Source organism: Gadus morhua, chromosome 9, assembly GCF_902167405.1.
Source record: "Gadus morhua chromosome 9, gadMor3.0, whole genome shotgun sequence".
Lineage (NCBI taxonomy): Eukaryota > Metazoa > Chordata > Actinopteri > Gadiformes > Gadidae > Gadus > Gadus morhua.
In genome coordinates, this window is record NC_044056.1 from 4815071 (window position 1) to 4838206 (window position 23136).

At 47.2% G+C, this 23136-nt stretch overlaps 1 protein-coding gene across 1 annotated transcript in view; it reads right to left on the bottom strand.

The window, feature by feature from the left end:
* Window positions 1-23136, bottom strand: part of cspg4 (chondroitin sulfate proteoglycan 4) — a 65748-nt gene that overhangs the window by 28563 nt on the left and 14049 nt on the right. Inside the window, exon 2 of the mRNA XM_030366658.1 lies at window positions 647-810. Coding sequence (XP_030222518.1) covers window positions 647-810 — 164 coding nt within the window. The remainder of the gene's footprint in view (window positions 1-646; window positions 811-23136) is intronic.

The following is a 23136-nucleotide window of genomic DNA, read 5'->3' on the forward strand; positions in this document are numbered from 1 at the left end:
ATGAAATAGATGGCATCTATACTTATTTGATGCCTAGAATATTCATTGAAAATTTGATTACGTCATCAGGCTTTACAATGTCAACTGAGTACGCTACAACTTATAATATAAAATATATAACAATATAAAACGATTGTTTGCATGGCATAGGCCAGGATTCTGTGTCCAGATGATATAATCAGGGATGAAATTTAACAACAGAACCGCTCCACTGACCGTGAAGGTCAGGTGAGTGTGTGTACTCAGAGTTGAACTATTACATCCAAAAAATACAGTTAATGTTCATCAACCTGTGGAAATAGATACTTCGGTACACAGTGAGTTATTCGGGGAAAGAGAATAAGTTCTCATTATGAAGAACAGGAAATTATTATGATGCGTTGAGACAAATAGCAAATATTATCTTTCACAGACACTTTTGAATAAAAATATGGAAACAAGTAAAGGATTCTGAAAATGCTATTTTTTTTCCAGCATGGTTGAACTGGGAACCAAACTCTGAACCCCTTTAGCGCCATGCTCTGCCAGTTGACCTGAACAGGAAATCATAATTGAATTGTAATTGTAATTTAACTACCATCTTCCCTTGTTTGGAGAAGCTGCGTCAAGGACAGCCTTCTGACCTTGAACTGTCCACATGTCTCACCTGTAGTTTCCCATTCTGGAGCTCCAGGAACATGTAGTCCTCCATCCCGGCAGCCAATAGGAGAAGGCCACTGCGGCGGCTGGTCTTAAACTGCAGGGATAGCTGGAAGGTGGAGACATCTTGGATGGCTTGTATTTTGCAGTAGCTGTCCCCGAAGTAGGACACTGTGAAGCAGAGATGGAAGAGAGTGAACAACGATAACATTAACAATATCTGAGTGCTGAAAAATGTAAAAAAATGTTTTGTCAAGTATGTGAAAGAATTGTTGAATATTAAAATGCATAGAAAGGGAAAACAACAGATATTTTAGAATCATTAAAAGCTTTTCGGGTACACGTAGTGTCACACCAATTCATTTTTCCCTGTCTCAAAATGCTGGAGTTTGTTTTACAAGTCACCCAATGGTAAGACTGAGATGTATGCAAATAATCGGACACTTCATTGGGATCATAAAGCCTCTGATGACCAAGGGATTCATGATTGGATCCTCAGACCTTGTCTGTTGTTATCCTTCTTCCCCTGCATTGCAGCATTGCATGAGAGCAAGGAAACCTAATTCCGGATCGACTGTGGCGGCGTTATCAAGCCCCAGCCAGCTGCGACCGGCCTGAGCGTGGCTCTCCTGACCTCAAAGGGATTCTCTCAGTAAGACATCACTCATTAGCCCCTGAGAGCTCCGCTTGGCACAATGACACCACAGAGCTGCAGGATTTCCCAGGCTTGAGTTGTCTCCACTCCAGTGATATGCAAATGTCGCCACCTGCCTCGAGAACCCATGCCCTCGGGAGGCCTCTCGACAAAAACTCGAGCCATGGAGGAAGTGGAGTGATTTCCCCATGGTCATGCTCAGAAATGCGACTGGACCGGCTCCAGATCAGTGATTCCGATGACTGGGTTTTCCGGAGCCACAGCCAAGTCGGAACAGAGAGAAAATGTTACGGGGGTGGGGCTTTTCCGCAACAGACACTTGCGTGCTTTGGCAGAGGGGTGTAAGGTCAAGCGATAGATGTTTTGTTGGAAGACATTGAAGGCCCTGCGGAACATTATGTGGGACATGGGGAATAAGGGGTGGATATTGCTGCGTCAGAGGAACCTCAGAATTCCAATAAGGCCGTGTGGGACAAAGGGTTTCTCTTAAAAAGTAAATAGAGCAACGCATCGTGCAGCCTGCTCGTAGATCAGGCGAAACGCCAGCAGACCAAATGTCCTATAATAATACCATAGACATGTCTGCTTTTTCATATGAATAACGTCACCAAACAAAGTACACGTCCACATTCTGTAACTATAAAAGGATGAACTATTTTTCCAGCACTCAGCACTCAGACCCCGGGTGTATGGTGTGTGTCTGTGTGCGTTGACAAGGGCAACCTCTCCAAAGGTTGTCGTATACAGACAACTTGAAACCTCACAGTTCATTTTCTCTTTCACATCTTGTCTCCCATCTTGGAAATGAATTATTCTGCCACGGATGTGTGAACACAGCCAGTGTCTCTCGTCTCCGAATGGACAAATAAACAAAGCCTTTATCGTCGCGCCCATGCTTTGTGATTACACGAAGAGGCGTCTGATTTTCGGCTCCAAGGCGATCCTGTCATGAGCGCTGGTTAGTGATGAACCGTCTCGAACGGAGAGATGAGTACAGACGGCTACGTTTTCAATACACCCTTCTGCTGTTCTGAGGAGCAAGCGGCAAATCGTTGGTGGCCCATCTGTGTTGAATAACTGTCAGATTACAGATGAGGCTTTTGTCATTGTTTGGCTTTAAAGGTCTGGTCTATTAGCCAAGCTACTAGACAAGCCACATTGCAGAAATAGACCTGAGATAAAAAATTTGGAATTCAGTTTTTAACAAATAATCTAATAAAATATAATTGAAATAAAAAAAAATCCAATGACAATAGATGAGGGATTGTTTGATGTGATTCAGTAAACTTTTGAACAAAGACGAAAATATAAACACTACACAACAAAGCAACATAGCGTTGATTCAGAAAACCTTGACTGAACTATCGACGAAAATATATCTCACAACATATAGTCTTTTACAAACCCCAAGTTTCCTGGATGCCAACGTCGGCAGACTGATAGAGCAGTGCCGAAGGCGATGCCAAAAAAGGAAGGCAGAAAAAGGGAGCGAGCTAGTGCTAATTGAATGGAGCCTTCGGGCTGAAAACTATCCAGAGGAAGACAAGGACTTTGCTGAAGAAAACAGCATTAAAGAATAAAAACGAAATCACAATAAGCATCATAGTGCTTAAAGCTGAGCCTTTTAGGAACTGTTCATTGAGCTTCGGGATAAAGGGCTAGAGAGAGGCAGAAAGGGAGCAATGCCAAGGCAATACTGCCAGGCGAGGTTCTGGTTCAGGCTGAGCTCGCTACTGCTCTCGCCTAAAGGATAAAGAGGATATTTTAATGAGAAACAATAGAGCTACTCTCTGCATGAAACCTCTACCTGGTGTTCATCAGTTTGTCCATCAAGCTAGGCCAAGCTGTGGATAGCAGGCGATATAATGTTTTGATACGGTGCGGCAAAACAATTCTCGCCGAAACAATGTATTGTTTCCTTTTCCAGCACTAGCGGCTGAATGGGATCAGCCATGTGTTCAAAAAACAGCCTTCACTATGCGATTGAGAAAGAAATGCTGCAATATCTAGATGCCGCATCTGTATCCCCATGTCATACCTATGTCTACTCACATTAGATACATTTAAAGAATCAACAAGGTCACATCTTGACATCTCGCTCCAGGAGGCCCACAGGTAGGCTGCGTACACCTAGGTTGGAACACAGAGACTTTGATCCAACCACAAGTCTACCGTGCACACACTCACACGGCTGGCTATGACTCTCATACGACTCTGCCCAGCCCACAGCCACCACACCGTGGCCCCGCTCTGCGACCGGCGGCTGTTTCAGACATGACGCGCGACAACAAAGGCGTGGGCCCTCGTGGTGAGCCACATCCACACACCAGCACACAGAATAGAGCCGAGAGTGTGTGTGTGTGTGTGTGTGTGTGTGTGTGTGTGCTTAGAGTGTGTTGTTGCATGTGTGCGACCACACCGCACACGCAGGCAGGTGGTTGTTTCCACCTTGAGACAGAACCAAAGCGAGATCTTGGTCGCAGGCTTTGACCGCGGCTGAATGGCTCCGCCCGCCCTCACACTACACTGACTGTGCGTCCGCTGGGATCCTGGTTGGAGGCCAATGCAGATGGCTCTGATTTGATGACTGAACGAGCTTGTATTTATAGTGCACGCCGGAAACTAAGAGGCGCTCAGTGTTTCCCCGACCGTCGGATGAATCAGCCCCTTGTACATCCGTCCGTCTGTCCCCCCCCCCCCACCCTCTCTCTCTCTCTCTCTCCCTCCCTTTCTTCCCTTCTCCTTCTCTCTACCCATCCAGCATTGAAGGTCTCCCTCTGCAGACGCATGTGCAGAGAAATGCTAAGCTACGGCGAGAGAGAGAGAGAGAGAGAGAGAGAGAGAGAGAGAGAGAGAGAGAGAGAGAGAGAGAGAGAGAGAGAGAGGAAACGGGCAGGAAGGAGAGAGGGAAAGAGAAAGAGAGAGAGAGAGAGAGAGAGAGTGACCGAGAGGGACATATAGCCATAGAGGGAGAGGAAGAAAGGTAGAGATGGAGCAGGGATGGAACAAGGAGACTGATGGTAGGAGGGAGTGTCAGAAAGGGTGATACAAAGGGTGAATGAAAGTAAGAGAGCTAAAGAGAGTGTGAGAAAGAGAAGTAGACCAATGGAGAAAAGTGCGAAAGAAAAAAGGGAGACGGTTTAAAGACAGGGATATGATATAAAGACAGGGATAAAGAGAAAAATACAGAGAAGAAGACCGAGTGAGAGAGATATGGAGAGTGGGACGGAGGCAAAGCAAAGGGACGTTCAACCACAAAGTGTAGTCGATTGAAGACAATCAGCCCTGCGTCCTGCCACCACATCGTGACGATGAGTCAGTCGCTCGCCGCTTACACAACGTTTTATGTAAGCAGAGTATAAAGACAAGCCTTGACTCTACCAGGTCCTCATTTTGCCAAGCCAGCCCACATGTTTGGAGGGCCAGAGGAATACTTCTTTGACAAAGACAACACCACCGTCCTAGCCCAATGACACAGGCCACATTGTGGAGTGTGTTTAGCTGTTAGTGCTTCCTATTTAGTCTTTTATCTAAGACACTTTCACCCAAAATGGATAAAGAGTTCACGTGTCATGAAGGACATGTACAAATCCAAAAAGTCTTTGCATGTGAAAGTGAAAAAATCATGAATTGATAACTTTTTCCAATTAGGCCAGAAAATTACTAAATAACATATCTTTTGTGCGTCCTCTCTCTCATTCGCTCTCACTCTCTCTCTCAGTCCTTTGAGTCAATCGAAATGTTCAGATAAATCCCAGAAGTCACCAGGGAGAAGAAAATAAAAGTCTGTGCTTTTTCGACCTTGTTACCATGGCAACAGTGGGCAGAAAACCCAAACAAAGTTTCGTTCTTCCGCAGCCTATGGTTAAAGGCTGCTCGGCCTGACGATAAATACTGGGTTGGTCATTTATTTCCCCTGCCAGCCTGCGCTTGCTGCAGCAGGAAACACTGACGAGAAGGGTGCCGTTATATTAAGAATAGGGCACTCCTCTTCCTACCCACAGCCAGAGAGACGGACAGACAGACAGAGCATTTAGGCAAGGGGGGACATCGTTTTCGGTGAACAAGAGGAAATGAGTGGATTTCCATGACAACCAATTTAATCTCTCTCGCTCTCCCTCTGTCTCTGACATTATACAAATGAGTTGGGGCCAGGAACCAGTCGGCACGTTTTGTTTTTCAATTATGCTTGCAGCAAGTGTGTGCGGTCACAGGATGCAATGTGGCAGCGGTTGTGCGTCACTTTACCGCTGAGAACACTTTTTTACTCACATACATTATCTTATACATTATGTATACCATCTACTGGGAAAAATACCTGCCTGCACTTTCAACCCGATGTTAATCGCATTTCCTTTATAACCCCCCACCCCCATCCTACAAGTGCCACCATGTCATTCCCATCAGCCAATCACAGCGCGGCAGCACCTCCTCAAAGGGGAAAGGGAACATATTGTATAACGTTGGTTGCAGACCTTAGGTTGCCACGACAGCACAGCGCTACCACCTCCATTAGCGTTGGGCCCCTGAATACAGGGAGCTGTTTAGGGGAGAGAACACCCCCCCACCCTCCCCCCCATCAGGCCCACCCCCACACCCCCTCATCTGCAGTTAAATGCCAGGGAGCAGAACCAGAGCTCCAGCCCTGCACCCCACTGCTGGGGTGCTTTATGAGTCCTCCACAGTTTCGCCTTTTTAAAAGTCACCAGGGAGCATGCTTTCAGCTTTCTTTTATGGAGCCGTTTCTCAAACCCAGACTTCGGCGTGGTGGCGGTGGTGGGGAAATCATTTCTTTTTTAAGCCTTCTTTGCTAAATCTCCATCTGCCTGTGCACCCCCTTTGAGATGGACCCATTGGTGAAGAGGCACAAACACACACACACACACACACACACACACACACACACACACACACACACACACACACACACACACACACACACACACACACATACACACCCCATGCATAAAACAAACGTCTTTCGGCACAGGGCTCGTACGGTCGCGTCTACAATGGGCCACTTCCCTGAGTAATAATGACAAACTTGTCCGGGTGCCTCGGCTGTAGAACTCGGGGCGGCAGGGGACAGTGATGAAAAATTATGACCTTTTACCGTGAACAAAGAGCAACATTGTCGGGGGAACGCTAAGCAGAGAAAAGGTACCTGTGAGAAAAGGGTGGGAAAGCATTGGAAAGGTGGGCGTGCGTGTTTTTAAGAAGGAGCCATCTGGAGAGGGGTCTGGCCTGGTGAAAGCCCTTGGCCTAAAATCGATTGGAAATAAACGTCCTGCCCTGGTCCCTCAAAGGAGCACAGAACAGGTTGGTTCTTTGTACTTTGTACAAGACCATTCAAGACCGATGTATAACGCAAAGGCCAACCATGTGTGATGAAATACAAACTGCATTTCTTATGAGAAGCAGTGAGGTTTATTGAAAACAGCTGGTGTATGTTTGTGTCTCTAACCCGATCATTGAATGGAAGATCTCGACATGTGACTAGAGAATCAGGGGGGATGAGAGAGGTGAGGGGTTAAGCAGCCCAGGGCACCACAAACACCCAATCGCGGACCTGTCAGCAGCAGCCTTTTGTGTGAAAGGAAAATAAATCGAACGGTTTGAAATAATAAAAAGGGAGCCAGCTCCAGGCCCACCTACTTCTGACGTTATCATAAACTGTTTCAGATAAGATCTCCACTCAAGCTAGATGTCTTCTTTTCACTTCGGATAATGTGAAATGTGCCAGGCTCCCTTCTTGCCGAGAGGCCAACACATGGCACATAGCGGGTTTATTCATAGTATTCTGTCAAATTACAAAAAAACACACAATGGGGCATCTATTCCACCTCAAGCCTGCAAAGAACCAACTTTCCCCGCCTCACTCAAAAACACAAAATGTTCCATGTTCCCTGTCGCCCAGCGCCCGAAGAGTCACCGTGTTATTCTCCGAGTCCCTCCCGGCGGCTCACCCAAACACAGTGATGCTGGGGCATGTCCCGGGACCCCACTCCATGGGTGACTCACTCACCTTACAGCGCAGCAGGCACCAACACCACCATGAACGCTGGCATTGTGGGCGCCGCCACAGCCCCGCCTCGCTTTATGAGCAACACACGCGGCACACAAAGCGCGCCTCTGTTCGTGGGCCGCTGTGGTACGGCCGGCCCACGCCCCTGCAACGCTCTCTGTGGGTGAGCTCTGTTTCAATAACTTCCTGGTGTCAACGACCGAGTCAGCACCCCCCCCACTCCCCCCGCCCCCGCCTGTCCGTCACCCCGCCGGCCTATCACATGCTGAACACCAACCTCCCCCCCCCCCCGTCCCATGCCACCCCGCCCCTGCCCTTCCAGAGAAATAAACACGTCCCTCAACACGAGGTGCCCTCCCCAGGGGCATTGGGGGCATGCGTAAAGCCAGGACACCTCGGTTGTTTTCCTCGGGATAGTCTGGGGGGGGGGGGGGGTCACGGATCAGAGGCATCCTCGCACGCCGACGACGAACCCCATATCCCAGGGGGCTTGTGGCGAGGAATGCGATCGCTCACCTAGATAGGGAGGACGCGGCCAGGCCCGGGGGTGTCCAGGGGAATCAGAGCAAGATGGCAGGCCAGGGGCTGGACTCACCGCCCCCCCCCCGCCGCCCTGGGGTTCATGTTCAAAGGCCAAGGAGCGCTCGATGCTGCGACTGATTCAACAGATCCGCTCTGAATACGTGTGTAGACGTCTGCCAGACACATTTCTATTCATAAGCTAGCGGCGGATGTATGGGTGTACAATGCACGTACATACATACAACCGGCCTCACGGCTGTGTAACATCGGCCAGGTCAAGGCCCGGCCTCTGTGTCTGGCTGCGATGCCGGGTGCTAAGCGTGTGTTTCTCCCTGTAAGTTAGAGAAGGCTGAGGAGGGGTTGAAAGCCCTCACAGAACCGGTTGGCTCTGTGGAGCCACGGGGCTTAGAGAGGCGTGAGAACCACTTGACAGCACCCCGCTTTCATCCCCCTTTTCAAACCCGTCCGCCGCTATTAAAAAAGGTACCAGCGCATCATCCCAGTGTGCTTTTTTTTTATCATCCCTCTTTCTCTTCTCTCGAGCACCGTCTCATTTACCCATTTCCACAATTATGTGTGACACGTCGATGCTATCGTATCCCCCTTCTCTGCTGCCAGGGAGCTCTCGCCTCTGTGTGTGTGTGTGTGTGTGTGTGTGTGTGTGTGTGTGTGTGTGTGTGTGTGTGTGTGTGTGTGTGTGTGTGTGTGTGTGTGTGTGTGTGTGTGTGTCTGCGACGTGCGGCAAAGCTAACATCCGTCACCCCAGCACTGGTTATCAGCATGACATTGGCTTTTCAATGGATTGCAGAGAAGTGGATCACAGTTATAAATCATTCTACTTTAGTGTCAGCACCAGAGGGGGGGGGGGGGGGGGGGGAGAATATGAAAATATTAGGGCTTCGGATTCAAGGGAAAATTACCCCTTGCGACCAGAATGGAGTTCATTGTTTTGAAAGCTGTATGAAGATTAACTTCAAGTTCCCTCTCTTTTTTCCCTCTGTATCTTCTGATCCTCCCACCCCCGTCAATATTCCACAAGGGTCATTAGTGGAAAAAGACGTGCCTTGATGCATTGTAAATAATTGGGATTTTCAGGAGCCACCAATAAAATCTCACAAATGGCCGTTCAGCATCAACACACATTGGGAGAGACCAAAGACCCAAGGAGCAGCAGAGCATGCCGACCTTAGTCGGCCGAGATTATCCTTCATCTTATACACCCACCTACACACCCACGCACAAAAACCCAGACACACACACACACATTTCTTTAAGATCAAGTAATATAGGGGGGGGCCTTTCTAACCGGAGGCCCCAGGCTCCAGCTGGGGGCTGAGGAGGGCTGATACAGGAGCTGCGTTGACAGGGGCCCGAGGGCCCCATATCCGGCCCTCGACCCAGCTCAGTAAAGCCAGTGTGTGCTGGAGATCAGAGTGTCACGTTAGCCGTCCTAATGAGAGCCAGATGAAGCCATACAGCGAACGACTGACCCTCCTAGCCCCGCCTCTCTCCTCCCGCCGCACACAAAACATACACACACATGTACGCACAAACACACACGTACACAAACGCACACTCCGGTACGGCGAGACACCTCTCTGCGCTCTGTCGCTACCCACAAGCCACTGCTCCTATAACTGCGTTATAGAGTGCTTATGCAGATGCCGTTCTCACCCAGACTGACACGCCCAAGCACAAGCACAGAGACATGCAGGCAGACAGACAGGCTGACAGACCGAGAGTGAGACAGGCTGGAAGACAGACATGGCAGGCAGAATGATAGACACACATACATCCATACAGACAGTCAGACAGACAGGCAGGCAGGCAGACAGAAAGGCAGACATGTCAGACAGACACACCTACATACAGACACAGAAAGGATCAGGCTTATGTCCCCACTGTCACGTGCACACGCGTGACAGCCTGTGTTTCCTTGGTCACGGAGGTGCGCGGCAAAAACACACAGTCAGAAATACACGCGGGCACGCCAGATGTGCGCACACAGTGAGACACGTGCACGCACACACCCAGCCTTCCTCTTTCCAGCCAATAGCCAATCCAACACCCTGTCAGTCACTGCTGCTGCCTGACTCAGTCCTTCCCTGGGTGCCACCTCCCTGCTGTGGCTCTCACACCCCATCGCCCCCCTCCCATGCTACCGTTAACACACACACACACAAACACACACAGACACACACACACACACACACACACACACACACACACACACACACACACACACACACACACAACCCCCCCCCCCCCCCCCACACACGCACACACGCTGAGTTCCCGGTCCCTCGCTCAAAGGTTGGCCCCCTCATTCGGTGGAAATTATTGAGCACCCAACATTACAAACACCCTCCGCTCAGCATGGGCCTCCCCACCTCCTCCTCCTCCTCCTCCTCCTCCCCCACCTCCCTCTCACCTCCGCCCCCGCCACCTCCCCCCCCCCCCCCCCCCCCCCCCCCCCCCCCCCCCCCCCCTCCACCCCGCCATGCTTTACCCAAAATAAACACTGCGGCACAGACGCACACTGAAAACATGTGTACGCACACACACATGCACACACACACAAACACAGACACACAGACAGACAGACACACAGACACACAGACAGACAGACACACAGACACACACACACACACACACACACACACACACACACACACACACACACACACACACACACACACACACACACACACACACACAGAAGACAGGATCACGCTGCAAAACAAGTTAAACTGCACGCTGATGTTCCGGCAACCGACATATTCAGCCGTTCCTCTTTCCACAGCTCCCCCTGTTATTTCTCCTCTTTCTTTCTTTGAGGTTTTCTTTATATTGGGCTCTGACTTCAAGATGGATGTTGTTCCTTTCAGTGGAAAACTGTCAGTAGCAGACATGGAGGGAGGGAGAGCGAGAGAGAGAGAGAGAGAGAGAGAGAGAGAGAGAGAGAGAGAGAGGGAACTCTCTGAGGGAGACATGGAGACTAAATAGCCTCCTCGCTCTTCCCCGGTTATTTTTTCCCGCTAGCTGAATTCTGTTGCCTGGAGCTTAATGTATTTCGAGCTTGACAAAGGCATATTTGACGGGTTATCGTCTCGTGGAGTCGAGATGTTGCTACTCCATTGTCTAGCTAAACATGTACCTCTTTGTTTTCTGCGCACGTTACACAACAGCTTTTGTTTCTGTATCCGTGTGTATTTTGTAATACAAATATTATATTCACATATACGGTTCACGGATCAATTGCTGGAGAATGGGCAAAAAACGTAAAGCGTGGAAATTTCCCAAACCTATCGCCACTTTTGTTCAAAACAAATCACGTCAGCCGATCCACTCTAATGCAGCTTTGAACAGGGATGATGACACTTTCAAGATGTGGATCAAAGCATATAGGATGAACATAACAACAACAACAGGCCAGCAGACCTGTGATTACTAATCTATTGGCCTGGAGGGGTCGTGTCCACCCAAAGTGCTTCCATCATTGGCTTGTACGCGCAGATGTATACTGCCGTCAATAGATGGTAAAACCGTCTGAAAACAGAAGTATCGACCAGGCTCTCGCATGTATGTCTGCACTGCGGATGTGTCAGAGGCAGCCAGGAGAACATTGTTATCCTAATATAGCAGTAGTAGTATTTATTTGGAGCCAGCTATTGTTTTACTAGGCATCAATCCTGTGTTGAATCTGTGTTAAGCACAGCCCAGTCAGTTCCCCTTCATAACACTGGAGAGAGAGAGTCTGGGCCTCAGATCCAGCTGCGGAACTAATGAGCTGCAGATGTTGTATGGACCGTAGGGAAGTGGGGGGATCCAAGATCCAAGATGGCAGCCATCAGCCTCATCGGTTGCTTCCTGAGGCAAGCTGGAGGAGAAGCGGGAAAACGGTTCTAGGCGGGCAAGGAAGATGAATACGGTGTGCAAGTGAATTATATTTCCATGGAGGAGTGTCGGATGAAGACGCTGAAGACACACGCACAGACACACACACACACACACACACACACACACACACACACACACACACACACACACACACACACACACACACACACACACACACACACACACACACACACACACACACACACACACACATACAATCTCCAACCACACAAAAACAAACACACACAAACACACTCTTACCTCTTTGCATAAACTAAGTAGTGGTGAAGCAAACAGAATGTGAATGCAAAAACCACCGTATCTCTTTCTGACTTCTTTGTCCCAGCCCCTATAATAACAGCACACTTCACTCGCTTGTGAACCTTATCACCTCCTCTTATCTACGCCCATTTGCATGGTTACAATAACAGCAGCAGGTGGCTGTTAACTTGTTGGCGTTCAAACAACCATTCCGAGACACCTTCGCCTGCCGCTTGGCAACAATCTGTAATCTAATCACAACTCAATTATTGTACTCCTCCATGATTCTCCTCTGGCTGATTGCACATTTATCCTGCTTATATTCTGTTGTAGCGAACACCCTTGTATACACACTGGTGTTGTGTTGCGCCAATGCAGCTTCACTGTCACCACACTTACGGGTGCATTCAGAAGAAAAATATGTATTGTATTATTTTGATGTTGCTGCAATTACACTAAACGCACCTTGAACTGCACATCCAAACAAAACATCCCACAGTAAGCTGCTCTGTTGAGCGGCGGCCGTTAATATGATGGAGTGCGTGAATGGACCTCGGGGGGAAGGGGGGACAGGGGGCACCCCAAAAGCAGCAGATTGCACAAAGCTAACCCGTGCTGGGTCACCCTCGCAAATCCATGGGTATTGTCCTCGCAAGTGGGGCTAATCACTCAGAGTCAAAGAGCTGCCATGGAAGTCCAGCTCGGACGCGGGACAAGAAGACGGATCGTACGGGACGGCTGAATTGAAGCAGTAGATCTGCGATGGAGTTGTAAGGAGGGAAAGAAGGATGGAGGAGAAAAAAGAGGTACAAAAACACAAACCCCCAATGTCCAGCGACTTAGAGAGGCGAAAGTTACGACTCGGGCAGTTTGAATGAGTTGTATGAAACTCAGGTGCATGCCCCGCGTAAACAGCTCGATAAATCATTAAATGTGTATTTTTTTTTGGACATTTGCGCTCGGCCGACAAACGTGGATTTGAGTTTTTGGACTGTGGTACACTGGCTTTGTGTGTCTTTTCTGTCGGTCGCAGAGTAGCCCAATCGATAAGTCATTTAGCAAGTCTTATTCTGGGATCTTAGTTTGTTTTTCCTGGCTATATGGAGTTGAAAGTAACTAAGTGCTGTACTTGAAGGTATTTGTATTTTATTGAATGTTGAATTGAGGTTTGCTGCAGTGAGTGGATTACTGATGTTGTTAAGGCGGTTCTACTTCAACTTTAGCATCAAATGTATGAAGTCCAATACAAGGTTGACAACATTAGTACCTCACTTATTTTAAATTTGCTTTGTTTTTATCCAGGGGCATTGCTTTTCATGCGATGAAGGGAGCAAGGTAGAGGTCAGGATGCCTAGAGGAAGGCTGCTCACCTTGACTTTATCAGGATGTTCGACCTCATAGATGCAAAGCTACCCTGCTCGTGACGTATATCATTAGTCCAAAATCACTCATCGGTATCCACACTATTGTCACACACCGATATACAGACGCAGTTGAGCAGGTTGGTGTGTGTGTGTGTGTGTGTGTGTGTGTGTGTGTGTGTGTCTGGGTGTGTGTGTGTGTGCGTGCGTCTGCGTGTGCAGATGATTTGCTGCTGTGCTGTATTTAGGACGGTGTAATGCCTGCAGATGTCTCACTGAGGTGTTGTGCACAAACCTCATAGCCGGATAAACATTGTTTTACATAAAAGAGGGCCGGGCGCTGCGAGGCTTCATGGAGATTTATGAGGGTGTTGGCTCACCTCGCTGCCGTCTCCGTGTATTCTCATTTATATATCTCTCCCTCTCCTCTGTGGGCTAAGGATATTGACAGAGCTGTCATATTGTGATGAATAAGGAGCCTGCTGCGGCACAACGTTACAGCACACACAGAGTCAACAGCACAGAGAGAGAGAGGCAGGGAGAGATAGAGGTAGAGAAGGCTAGAGTTAAAAAGACAGACAGCCAGGGAGAGATAGAGGTGGTAAGAGAGACAGGTAAGGAAAGATAGAGGCAGGATGGGAGAGATAGGGGTAGGGGGTAAGAGGTACGGAGGGAGAGGCGGCTAAGGAGAGAGAGACAAACAAAGAGACAAAGACCAAAGACATAGCGATATGTACAGAGACAGCTAAGGGTGGAGAGAGAGAGAGAGAGAGAGAGAGAGAGAGAGAGAGAGAGCTAATGGGAGCGAGGCATAGATGAAGAGACAAAGACAGAGAGAGAGATATAGAGACAGCTAAGGGGTGTGAGAGAAAGAGAGAGAGAGAGAGAGAGAGAGAGAGAGAGAGAGAGAGAGAGAGATAGAGAGAGAGAGAGAGAGAGAGAGAGAGGTATGAGGATGGTGATGGAGAGAGATTGAGTTAGCGGGAAGGGCAAGGAGACAGAGAGAGACGGGTTGAGGTTGACAGAGGAACAGATTATGAACAGATGCAGGAGACCCACTGTGCAATAGGGGATTTGTGAAGGGAGACTTTTTATTCACCGCTCGAGGCAAACAATATCTCCACGGAGAGGGAGTCAGTGGCTCCACTGAACACTCCATAACAAAGCTCTCAGCGAAGAATCAATGCTGCACCACGGGATTCCCAGGCAGCCCGGAGAGGTGCACAGTGCTAGGGAAAAGTTTGGTGAAACCCGGAAAAGCATGAAAGAATCTAGAAAAAACAAAAAAACACCTTTCACCATGTACTTGTTTCTACATAATCATAACAATAATGTTTTGGTGTTTATTTTTTTCTTTCTTTGCATGAAGCAATCGAGTGCTCAGCCGATACCACCTTCTGTGTGCTGCCCTGATTCTGACAGCGTGCTATTAGTGGGTGGAGGAACCAGCACAGACCGGCTGTCAGTCAGTCTCTCTTGTCCCAAAAGACTCTGCTGCTGGAGTACGGTGTGCTGTGTGTTTAAACCCGTCTGGGCTTAAAGACCAACATTAGATTGCTCAGCAGCTCCACAAACACGTGACGTAGAAGTTTATATTTCACGGAAAAGCTTGAAAGCGCCACGGCGTTTTGCTTTGCATTATTTTTTAATCTTCCATTGTCATATTTAATAGTCATGATTTCCATTGTCTCGGCCAAAATAGGGTTTTGTTAACAAAGAAGTAGGGCAATATTTATATAACACGTATATATGAAACACCTCTTAAAGATGAATAAGTAGCTGAGGTGTAAGGATCTTAAATCATCAAGGATATCCTTCATTTTTACCAGAGACAAGACGACAGCAAGTAGCACAACAGCTTAAGGTTTGATGTGTGCTGTGGTCTTGATTCATGGGGTTCCAGTGCAAGAGTAAAGCATTGACTAGACAGGAGACTTGAAACACTCTCTTCCTGAGTGTTCCTGAACGCTCACTTCTGTACATGTGGCCGTCTCAAGTATTTAGGGGCTGGCCGGTCTAAAGGTTGTCAAACTCTCCCTCTGCAACCTACTGCATCATGTTCCTACTTCGCTGCACTTAGGCCCATTTAGCGAGGTCAATCCATGTCATCTGATTGGTAATTACAGCAAAACCCCTGACCTTTTGACCTCTCTATTTACAAAAAAAGCCAACCATCAATCTTCTTTCCTTCTGTTCTTCCGGCTCAATTGCGGAAAGCAAAGCCAGGCATGTTTTCCACTGAACGTACAGACGTTCTCGGCCTCCTCCAAAGAAGGTTTTTGCCCTCCATTAAAACTGAACACGATATGACCATTTTGCTGTTCGCCCGGGTACCGAGAAGGGTTAGAAGCTGTACAAGATCAGAGAAGCCTTGTCATGCACTGAAACACAGGCCGAAACTCTCCCCCAGACGTGTTCACTGGTGCTTCCCTTCTTTGAGTAAGCAAGCAAGAGCCAGTCTGGCAGAATTGTCAATAAGGAGCGGGAATGTAAAGTAAAGCAAGCGGGGATGTTCTGTACGCAGACGACACCTGCCACGGGTTAGGTGAGCTGATCCACGCAGCACGGCCTCGGTTCCTGAGCAGGGATATCGTAATTGTAAATCGGAGGATTAGCCACCACAGTGTTTTCTGAGATCCGAGTGATCCGTCTGCATGGCGACGTGCCTCCTGAAAAATGTCTCCGTTTGCCCTTTTTGAGATAAGTCTCAAATCCGTCACACAAAGATATTGAAATGTGCCTCCCCCTTGCCCTCCCCCCTTATCTACTTTCCCTTTGACTTCTTTTCTTATAAGACATATATCTTCTGAAAGTAGACTTTGATGAATGTTTTGCTATCTGAAATAGGTTTTATTTACTCTGCATGGTCACGCTAAGGCAATCCCGCTTTTTCTTGTTTGTAGTGTGTTCGTCTTTTGCAGTAGAAGAACAGCCATTTCTACACATCAGCATTCCTCTACGCTATCATATCGAATCATCTTGGATTGTATCCACATGTCAGTGGAGGATTTGGCTTTGGTTGAACTAAAAAAAGCATCAACACATGGAGGATAAGTATGTCACCCCACACCATGTTGGTATGACATTGGCAGACACTTGCCTTGCCTCTGTCTGTCTCCATTTACCCACCTACCTAGTTACCGAGCCTTCCTGCTGACGTGATTGGCTACAACAACTGCCTTAGGAAGCCAATCAGAGACCAGAGTCATTTAAGAAGAATGTGATTAAAGAATTAGCAAAATGACGACTCTGTGCCTCACATATGTTTTATATATTGTCCAAGAATGAAATCGAATCCAAATGTTCTGATTCAGGTTTTTGGTGTTGCTAAGCGTTCAATGGGTTTGTTGCTCCTCACAATCCTCTGTTTCAAAGGTTAAATGTTAAAAGGCGATTCACTGTGGTTAACTGACTTGTATTGGTGTATTGTGGTTCTTGAGGTCAAAAGAGACATGTTTGTGTTCTGCTGCTAGGTAAATACATAACTTAATAATAATAAATTCTTTATGCGGTTTCATACCATTAAAAAAAAGGTCTCGAAGATTCTCTGTCCACGAGGGCATGAGCGATGGAAAGATCTGCTGCTATCAGAATTTCAAATGTTATTTCTTCAATTTCAGTTGTTTGTCGCCTGTTCCATCCCTAACATCAACTACATACTCATACAGAACAAATATTCAGTCAAACAAAAAGGGAAAAACATAATTAAAAAAACTTTTCAAGGAATTTTGTTGACAGATACATTCTGAACCTTTGACAAATTTATGCAAACAAAACAAAAGTCTCAAAACTCTGTCCCCTAAAGGCTGAGAATAACATCAGGAAAAGCAGGCAACCGCCCTGAGCCCAGGGAAAAAACTGGCGACACGTAAGGCCTCATGGCTATTTTCGGCATCAGTGGTACCCACACTGGTTTACAAAAAGGTATGATTTAGCAAGCTCCTGCCGTTCCAAATCTGCTTGCAGAGAACCACAACGTTGGTCCGAAAGGTTGGATGGCCCACCTATGCTGCTTTTACTGGTGATTTCAACAAACACAAGTCTCGAAATGATTATATTTCACTGAAAGGCAAAGAGACTTACAGCTTATGGAGTTTGTTGACACCAATATACAAAGCAGATCCTGTGATGTTACGTCCTAGTATAGTTTTAAATTGAGGATAGGTTGTAAAGAAAGGAAGAAGAATTTCTGTTTTGCTTGCATTGCGTCCATGTTAATATGGACAAATCTATTAAAACGCTGTTTAAGAAGAAAAAGCCTCCAAAGTAATAGAATTGTGATACACAGACCTGTTCAAGTCTTCCAACTAAAAGACTAATTGCATAATAACAGCCAATTAGTCACTGGAGGAGTGGGGACAGTTGTTTTGTCCGGGCGCCAGACTAAATTCTGGGTTATTAGAAAGCGAGCTGGGTGGCCTAGATGAGATCTAATTGGTTGCAGGATGTTTTGAAGGTTTGAAACCAAAACTCTCTGTATTCCGACGCACTTCCCCGAACAGGGGCTGTGAACCACTCCATTATGCAAATTAAAACCCATGCCTACAAGAAGGTGTGGGGCACTTGTCAGAGGAATACATGCTTGTAGCAATCTCGAGATAAAAAAAAAAGAAACAACAGGCCTGTTTGGTTTAGTCTATGAACGGACGCGGAACACACACATCTGTGAACGCTAGTATCGACCAAAATACTTTTTACAGCTGGTGTCTGAATTGGTTTTTATTAGCATTGCGAGTCGATTCCTCCAAACAGTGGGTTACAGTGATTTCAAGGTCTCTATCTCCTACCTTCTGATCAATCCCACATTATTTATCAAAGCATATCTTCGCTGTCTTTAAAAAGGAGCGCAACTCAAATGTTAAGCTTGGCTGTCTGCTAACAAGTCCTTCAGCTGTAAGCCAATCAATAAGCGGATCTGTGTTGGGACTTCAGTACAGCTTTCTCAGAGAAAATATATCAGGCTCATAACCATTAACACACTCTCTGTGTGTGCATACGTTTGTTTTTGTATGTGTGTTTGTGGGGGGTTACATACAACTCTTATTTGTGTGTGTGGTGTGGAATTAGTTTTCTACCGCTTCTTCTTTTTTTACCGTTCATCTCCTCTCCAGAACCTGACCAATGCTGGTCTTTGAGGTGGTTTTGGATCGGTGCGAGACGACTTCTCTTTTTAGAACATTTATAAGACCATCCAGCTCCTAGGAGGAGGTTCCACCTAATCAAAGCGCTGGAGGGAACTAGCTCCCCCTCAAAACCCCCAAAAGAGGGAGAAAACCAAACAAACTGCGCATGAAGTAGGTTTTTTCGTTTTCCAAACGCACTGCTGTAAAAGGAGCCTTTGTGTGCGCAATAATCCATCCCAACCGACACTCAACGGGCGGGGAAAGGACCGACTGGAAAGAACGACGTAAGGAAGCAGCAAGCCATGTACCCAGTGGCGAGGACGAGCTTTTGACTCAGCGTTCTGAGCGAGATCTACTTTTTGGAGGGAAACTCTCCTTCTTTGGGATTTCTCGCCACTGTTGAAGGGGCCCCAGAAGCTCTTGGCCCGGAGCTTGGGGCGTTGTCTAGTTTCTGGACCATCGCTCTCACTACAATAACAAACGTCTGACGGATAATAATGACACATTTTTACTTTTAGCCGCCTTGCTCATTCGGTGAGGTAGCTGCCAAATGGCGCTGTCCTGTTCAATAAGACGCATCTGTTCATAAAAGGTCTAAGTGGCAGGTTTAGGTTTTGAGCCTCAAAGTGGCTAGTGTCACTGTGTGAACACACATTTCATTCCCACTAACCGAGTCAAACGAATTGAACACGAGCGATTTGGCACAAATGTTGCGGCATAAACAAATTAAATATTGACGCGCACATGGTTCCAAATGGTATATCTGACTATTTCTGCTTCTCTGTTTAATCTTGAGCATGAATCCCATGTCTGTGTACGAACGATCAACTGTAAATATCAGCCGTCGTGAAATGATGATCATCCCCCTAAGTCACCAGGAGACTCCAGCTGCTCTGGAGCCAACATGGCAACATCTGCACTCTGTTCAGTAAGCCACGTGAAGCTGTCTTTGATATAGAAATAACAAAGCATAGAGAGAGCACCTCATTGGAAGTCATAACGTGCGATACGAGAGAGGGCCGTGAACCATGGCTGGGCCCATCACAGCTGGTTAAGGCCTTGGGTCGACGAACCGGATCCTGGCTGTCCGAAAATGAAGCGGGTTGCTTCATTACGCTAATGAACACTGTTCTGGGGCGGATAAAGGCTGTCCATGAAGATCATGGACAGTATTTCCAGCTTCCAGGCTGTGCCTCAGCAGAGATATGGTATGCAGGAGGTACGGGTTTACGTAGGAATGCTAAGATGTTCGGATTCTTTTGGCTAGGCATCCTTCCCTATCTCAAACCATTACAGTAAACTCAATAAATTCTAGAAAATGTTGTGGTGCATTGCCTTTTATAAATTATTGCTGGGAGGGTTCCCAAACAGACAAGGGAGAGAAGCCAAGGGACCCTATTATGAATATTTTTGTGTTGGTAGCATGGCATTAATTTGTGTAATTGGCTGAGCTCTCTGTGGTGTATGCTAAAAAGTATGACTTCAATATTCATGTGACCTTTTTCTAATTGTGATCATTTTCTCAGTACATAGAATTCAACCATTTCATTATTTTACCCCCATCAGCCACAACATCTCTGAAGGGAGCAGAGCATGGGACGCTCTGACGTAGAGACCGTTTCTCTGAGGGTTATAATGTATGTCGTAAACTACTGAACTCCTTGGCTCAGAGTACTTTTGTGCAGCATTATCATATCCCTCATGTACTCATTTCCCCGCCTGCAACTAGTTTCCTGAAATAGTCAGGGCTCACTCATGAAGTGCTTGAATACAGTCTTCTGTATATCCAACAAAAAGTTTTTTTTTTCAAATCATTCAACAATTTGCTTCCTCAACCACTTCTCCGGTTTGGGTTGGTCGCCAAAGCAATAGTATAGCCCTCCCAACTCCTCCTTGTCTTTCCCTGACAGCTCCTCCAGCTCATCTTGAGGAGCCCCAGGCCATCCCAGGCCAGCCTTGACTTCGGCACCCCCAAGCCAGGCCTGTAGCCTGGGAACCAGACGAATCTCACAAGCTCATGTTTCATTTACTCTGGATCTAAGGTCAGGCTCCCTTCCCATCCCGAAATATTTCTGCCCGGTATGAGATAGACCGACCAATCACAACCGTTGATCAAATCTGAGACCACCGTAGCGGTATTTTACAAAACAACAACAAAGATTGCTGCCGCTGATGTAGAACATCTATTGATTCTGCTGTCGAGACCGTATTAATCGAACTGGACGATATATTTTCACTAAAAGAACAACAAACGACTGCACTTAAAGCCTTTGGACTTAAAGAAAGATGTCTTTGCTGCAAGCATGTTGTCGGTTTACAAATATAATTAGGGCATTTAGCAGACGCTTTTATCCAAAGCAACTTACATCGGTTAATGCACACATTGACACACATACTGCAGAGTCCACCATGCAAGGCGACAGCCAGCTCGTCAGGAGCAGTTAGGGTTAAGTGTCTTGCTCAGGGACACATCAACACTAGGAGGAGCTGGGGACCGAACCAGCAACCTTTTGGTTACAAGACAACTGCTTCTGAGCTAAGCCGACCACTAGTCACTCAGTGCTACGTCACCCATTTCGTTGCTATGATTGGTCGTAGGCCATCCAATTGCGACCAGATGCATTTTGGTCGACGCCTCTCTTTGATGCCCCATGGAGATCGAAAATGAACGGAGAGGTTGAAGACTAATTGCAGTTTGTAATTCGTCTGGCGGTGCCAGGCTACCAGACCTTGGGTCAACCCTGCAGCCTCTTCTCCATTAGCCTCATCTGGATCATCTCCAACGAGAGAGGGGGGCCGGGGACACCCCAGTTTGATGCCCTGAGACCACCTCAGCTGGCTCTGCCTCCGCCCGCTAACTACACCTGACCCCCCCGTATAACGGAGAAGTCCTCACCCAGGATGACCTGGGGAGGACGCTCATCTCCTCTCACTCTCAGTCACTCCCCGAAGCTCTGAATGCCCATAGGCAAGACAGAAATATGAATTAATTTAAATGACCTCATAGTTCCAATATATTCTCAGAGTGTCCTACATTTTCCTAAATGATAAATTTTTTCTTCTTTATTAATCATAAAACTTAATTTTTTATTCTAAGTTATATATCTTAGTTGTTGGCAAGAGAGAGAGAGAGAGAGAGAGAGAGAGAGAGAGAGAGAGAGAGAGAGAGAGAGAGAGAGAGAGAGCGAGAGAGAGAGAGAGAGAGAGAGCGAGAGAGAGAGAGAGAGAGATGATACAGAGAGAGACAGAGAGAGAGAGATGATACAGAGAGATGTGTTTAAAATACCGCCCAAAACAGTCCCATTCTCCAGCCCCCGTTCAGTTAAAGAGAACGGAGGATAAATCACGTCTCTACTCCAGGGCTCCGAACCCTAAACACAGTGTGTATGCACCGCTTAGGAGCCCGGCGGAGAGAGATACATGTGACTCGACAGGGCGGTCATGGTTAATGCCTCTCTCATGGCTCCCTGGCAGCTTCTCCATCAGGCTTCTGCTCTCCTCCGCCACAGCGAAACAGCCTGGGATCCGATACCTTAGCTTCCCAAAATGAGTCGGGTCCTTGGGGACGGCAGGCAGTAGGCGAAGAACGGGGGGAGCAGCCCAGAGGAAGAGCCCATTTCACTTTCTGAGAAGAAATAGCAAAAAAAACAAAAAACGAACAGGAATACAGAGTGTGGGCTGTAGTCTGTGTTATAGTGTGGTCACGGAAAAACTATTATGCTGAGATGATGGGAGTGAGTCACAGAATTTGACTGATATCACACAACCCAGTACTCTGTTTTCCCACAAGACACCATATGGAACCCGCACTTCTAACAGTCGAATGGCAAAAAACGATGGGTTTTCAAACCTCTGAGTCACATAAAGAGGAATGTCCTCTGCCCCTCGTATTCATACCAGCCTCCAGCCTGAGTGAATATGTCAACAAGCTATTAACCAGTCTTAGAAAAAAAGAAACATAGATAGTAGTAAATAACAGCTGAGCAACAGCCTGGTGTAAAAAATGACACGCTAACACCAAGATACCGTGCGAGCTGATGTCTGAGCTCTGCTTCACATTACTGTACGAACCACCAGGCTACGTTCTGGCAGTTTAATCACTTATGTGTGTGTAGGTTTGTTTTTGTGCTTACAGACACACACACACACATACTCACTAACACACAAACACTCATGCACACATGAATACGCATTCACACAAACACACACACTCAGACACATTCACACCCATGCACAAGTACACACATTTCACGGACACACACACACACGCACACACACAAGCACAAACACAAACAAGCATGCACGCACACACTCGCCTACTAACATATACAAGGACACACCCGCATGCAGGCACATGGACACCTCATACAAGCAAACACACACACAAACAAGCAGACTCACACACACACAGATGGCAGGTAAGACTAGAACATTCCGTGGCGCATCGAGGGCTTTGCCTTTCTTCAAATCTTCCCCAGCTCCCAGCTTCAGGAATACGAAACACGGAGATGTACTCGGGACACCGAGGGGTGAACTCAGGGCAAGGGTGAACGAAAACAGGTGAGTATGCGCCTTGAAAGTGAACGCTAAAAGAAGAATTTCAAAACTGTTGGAAAAGATTGTAACACATTGCCCATCAAGATGCAACAC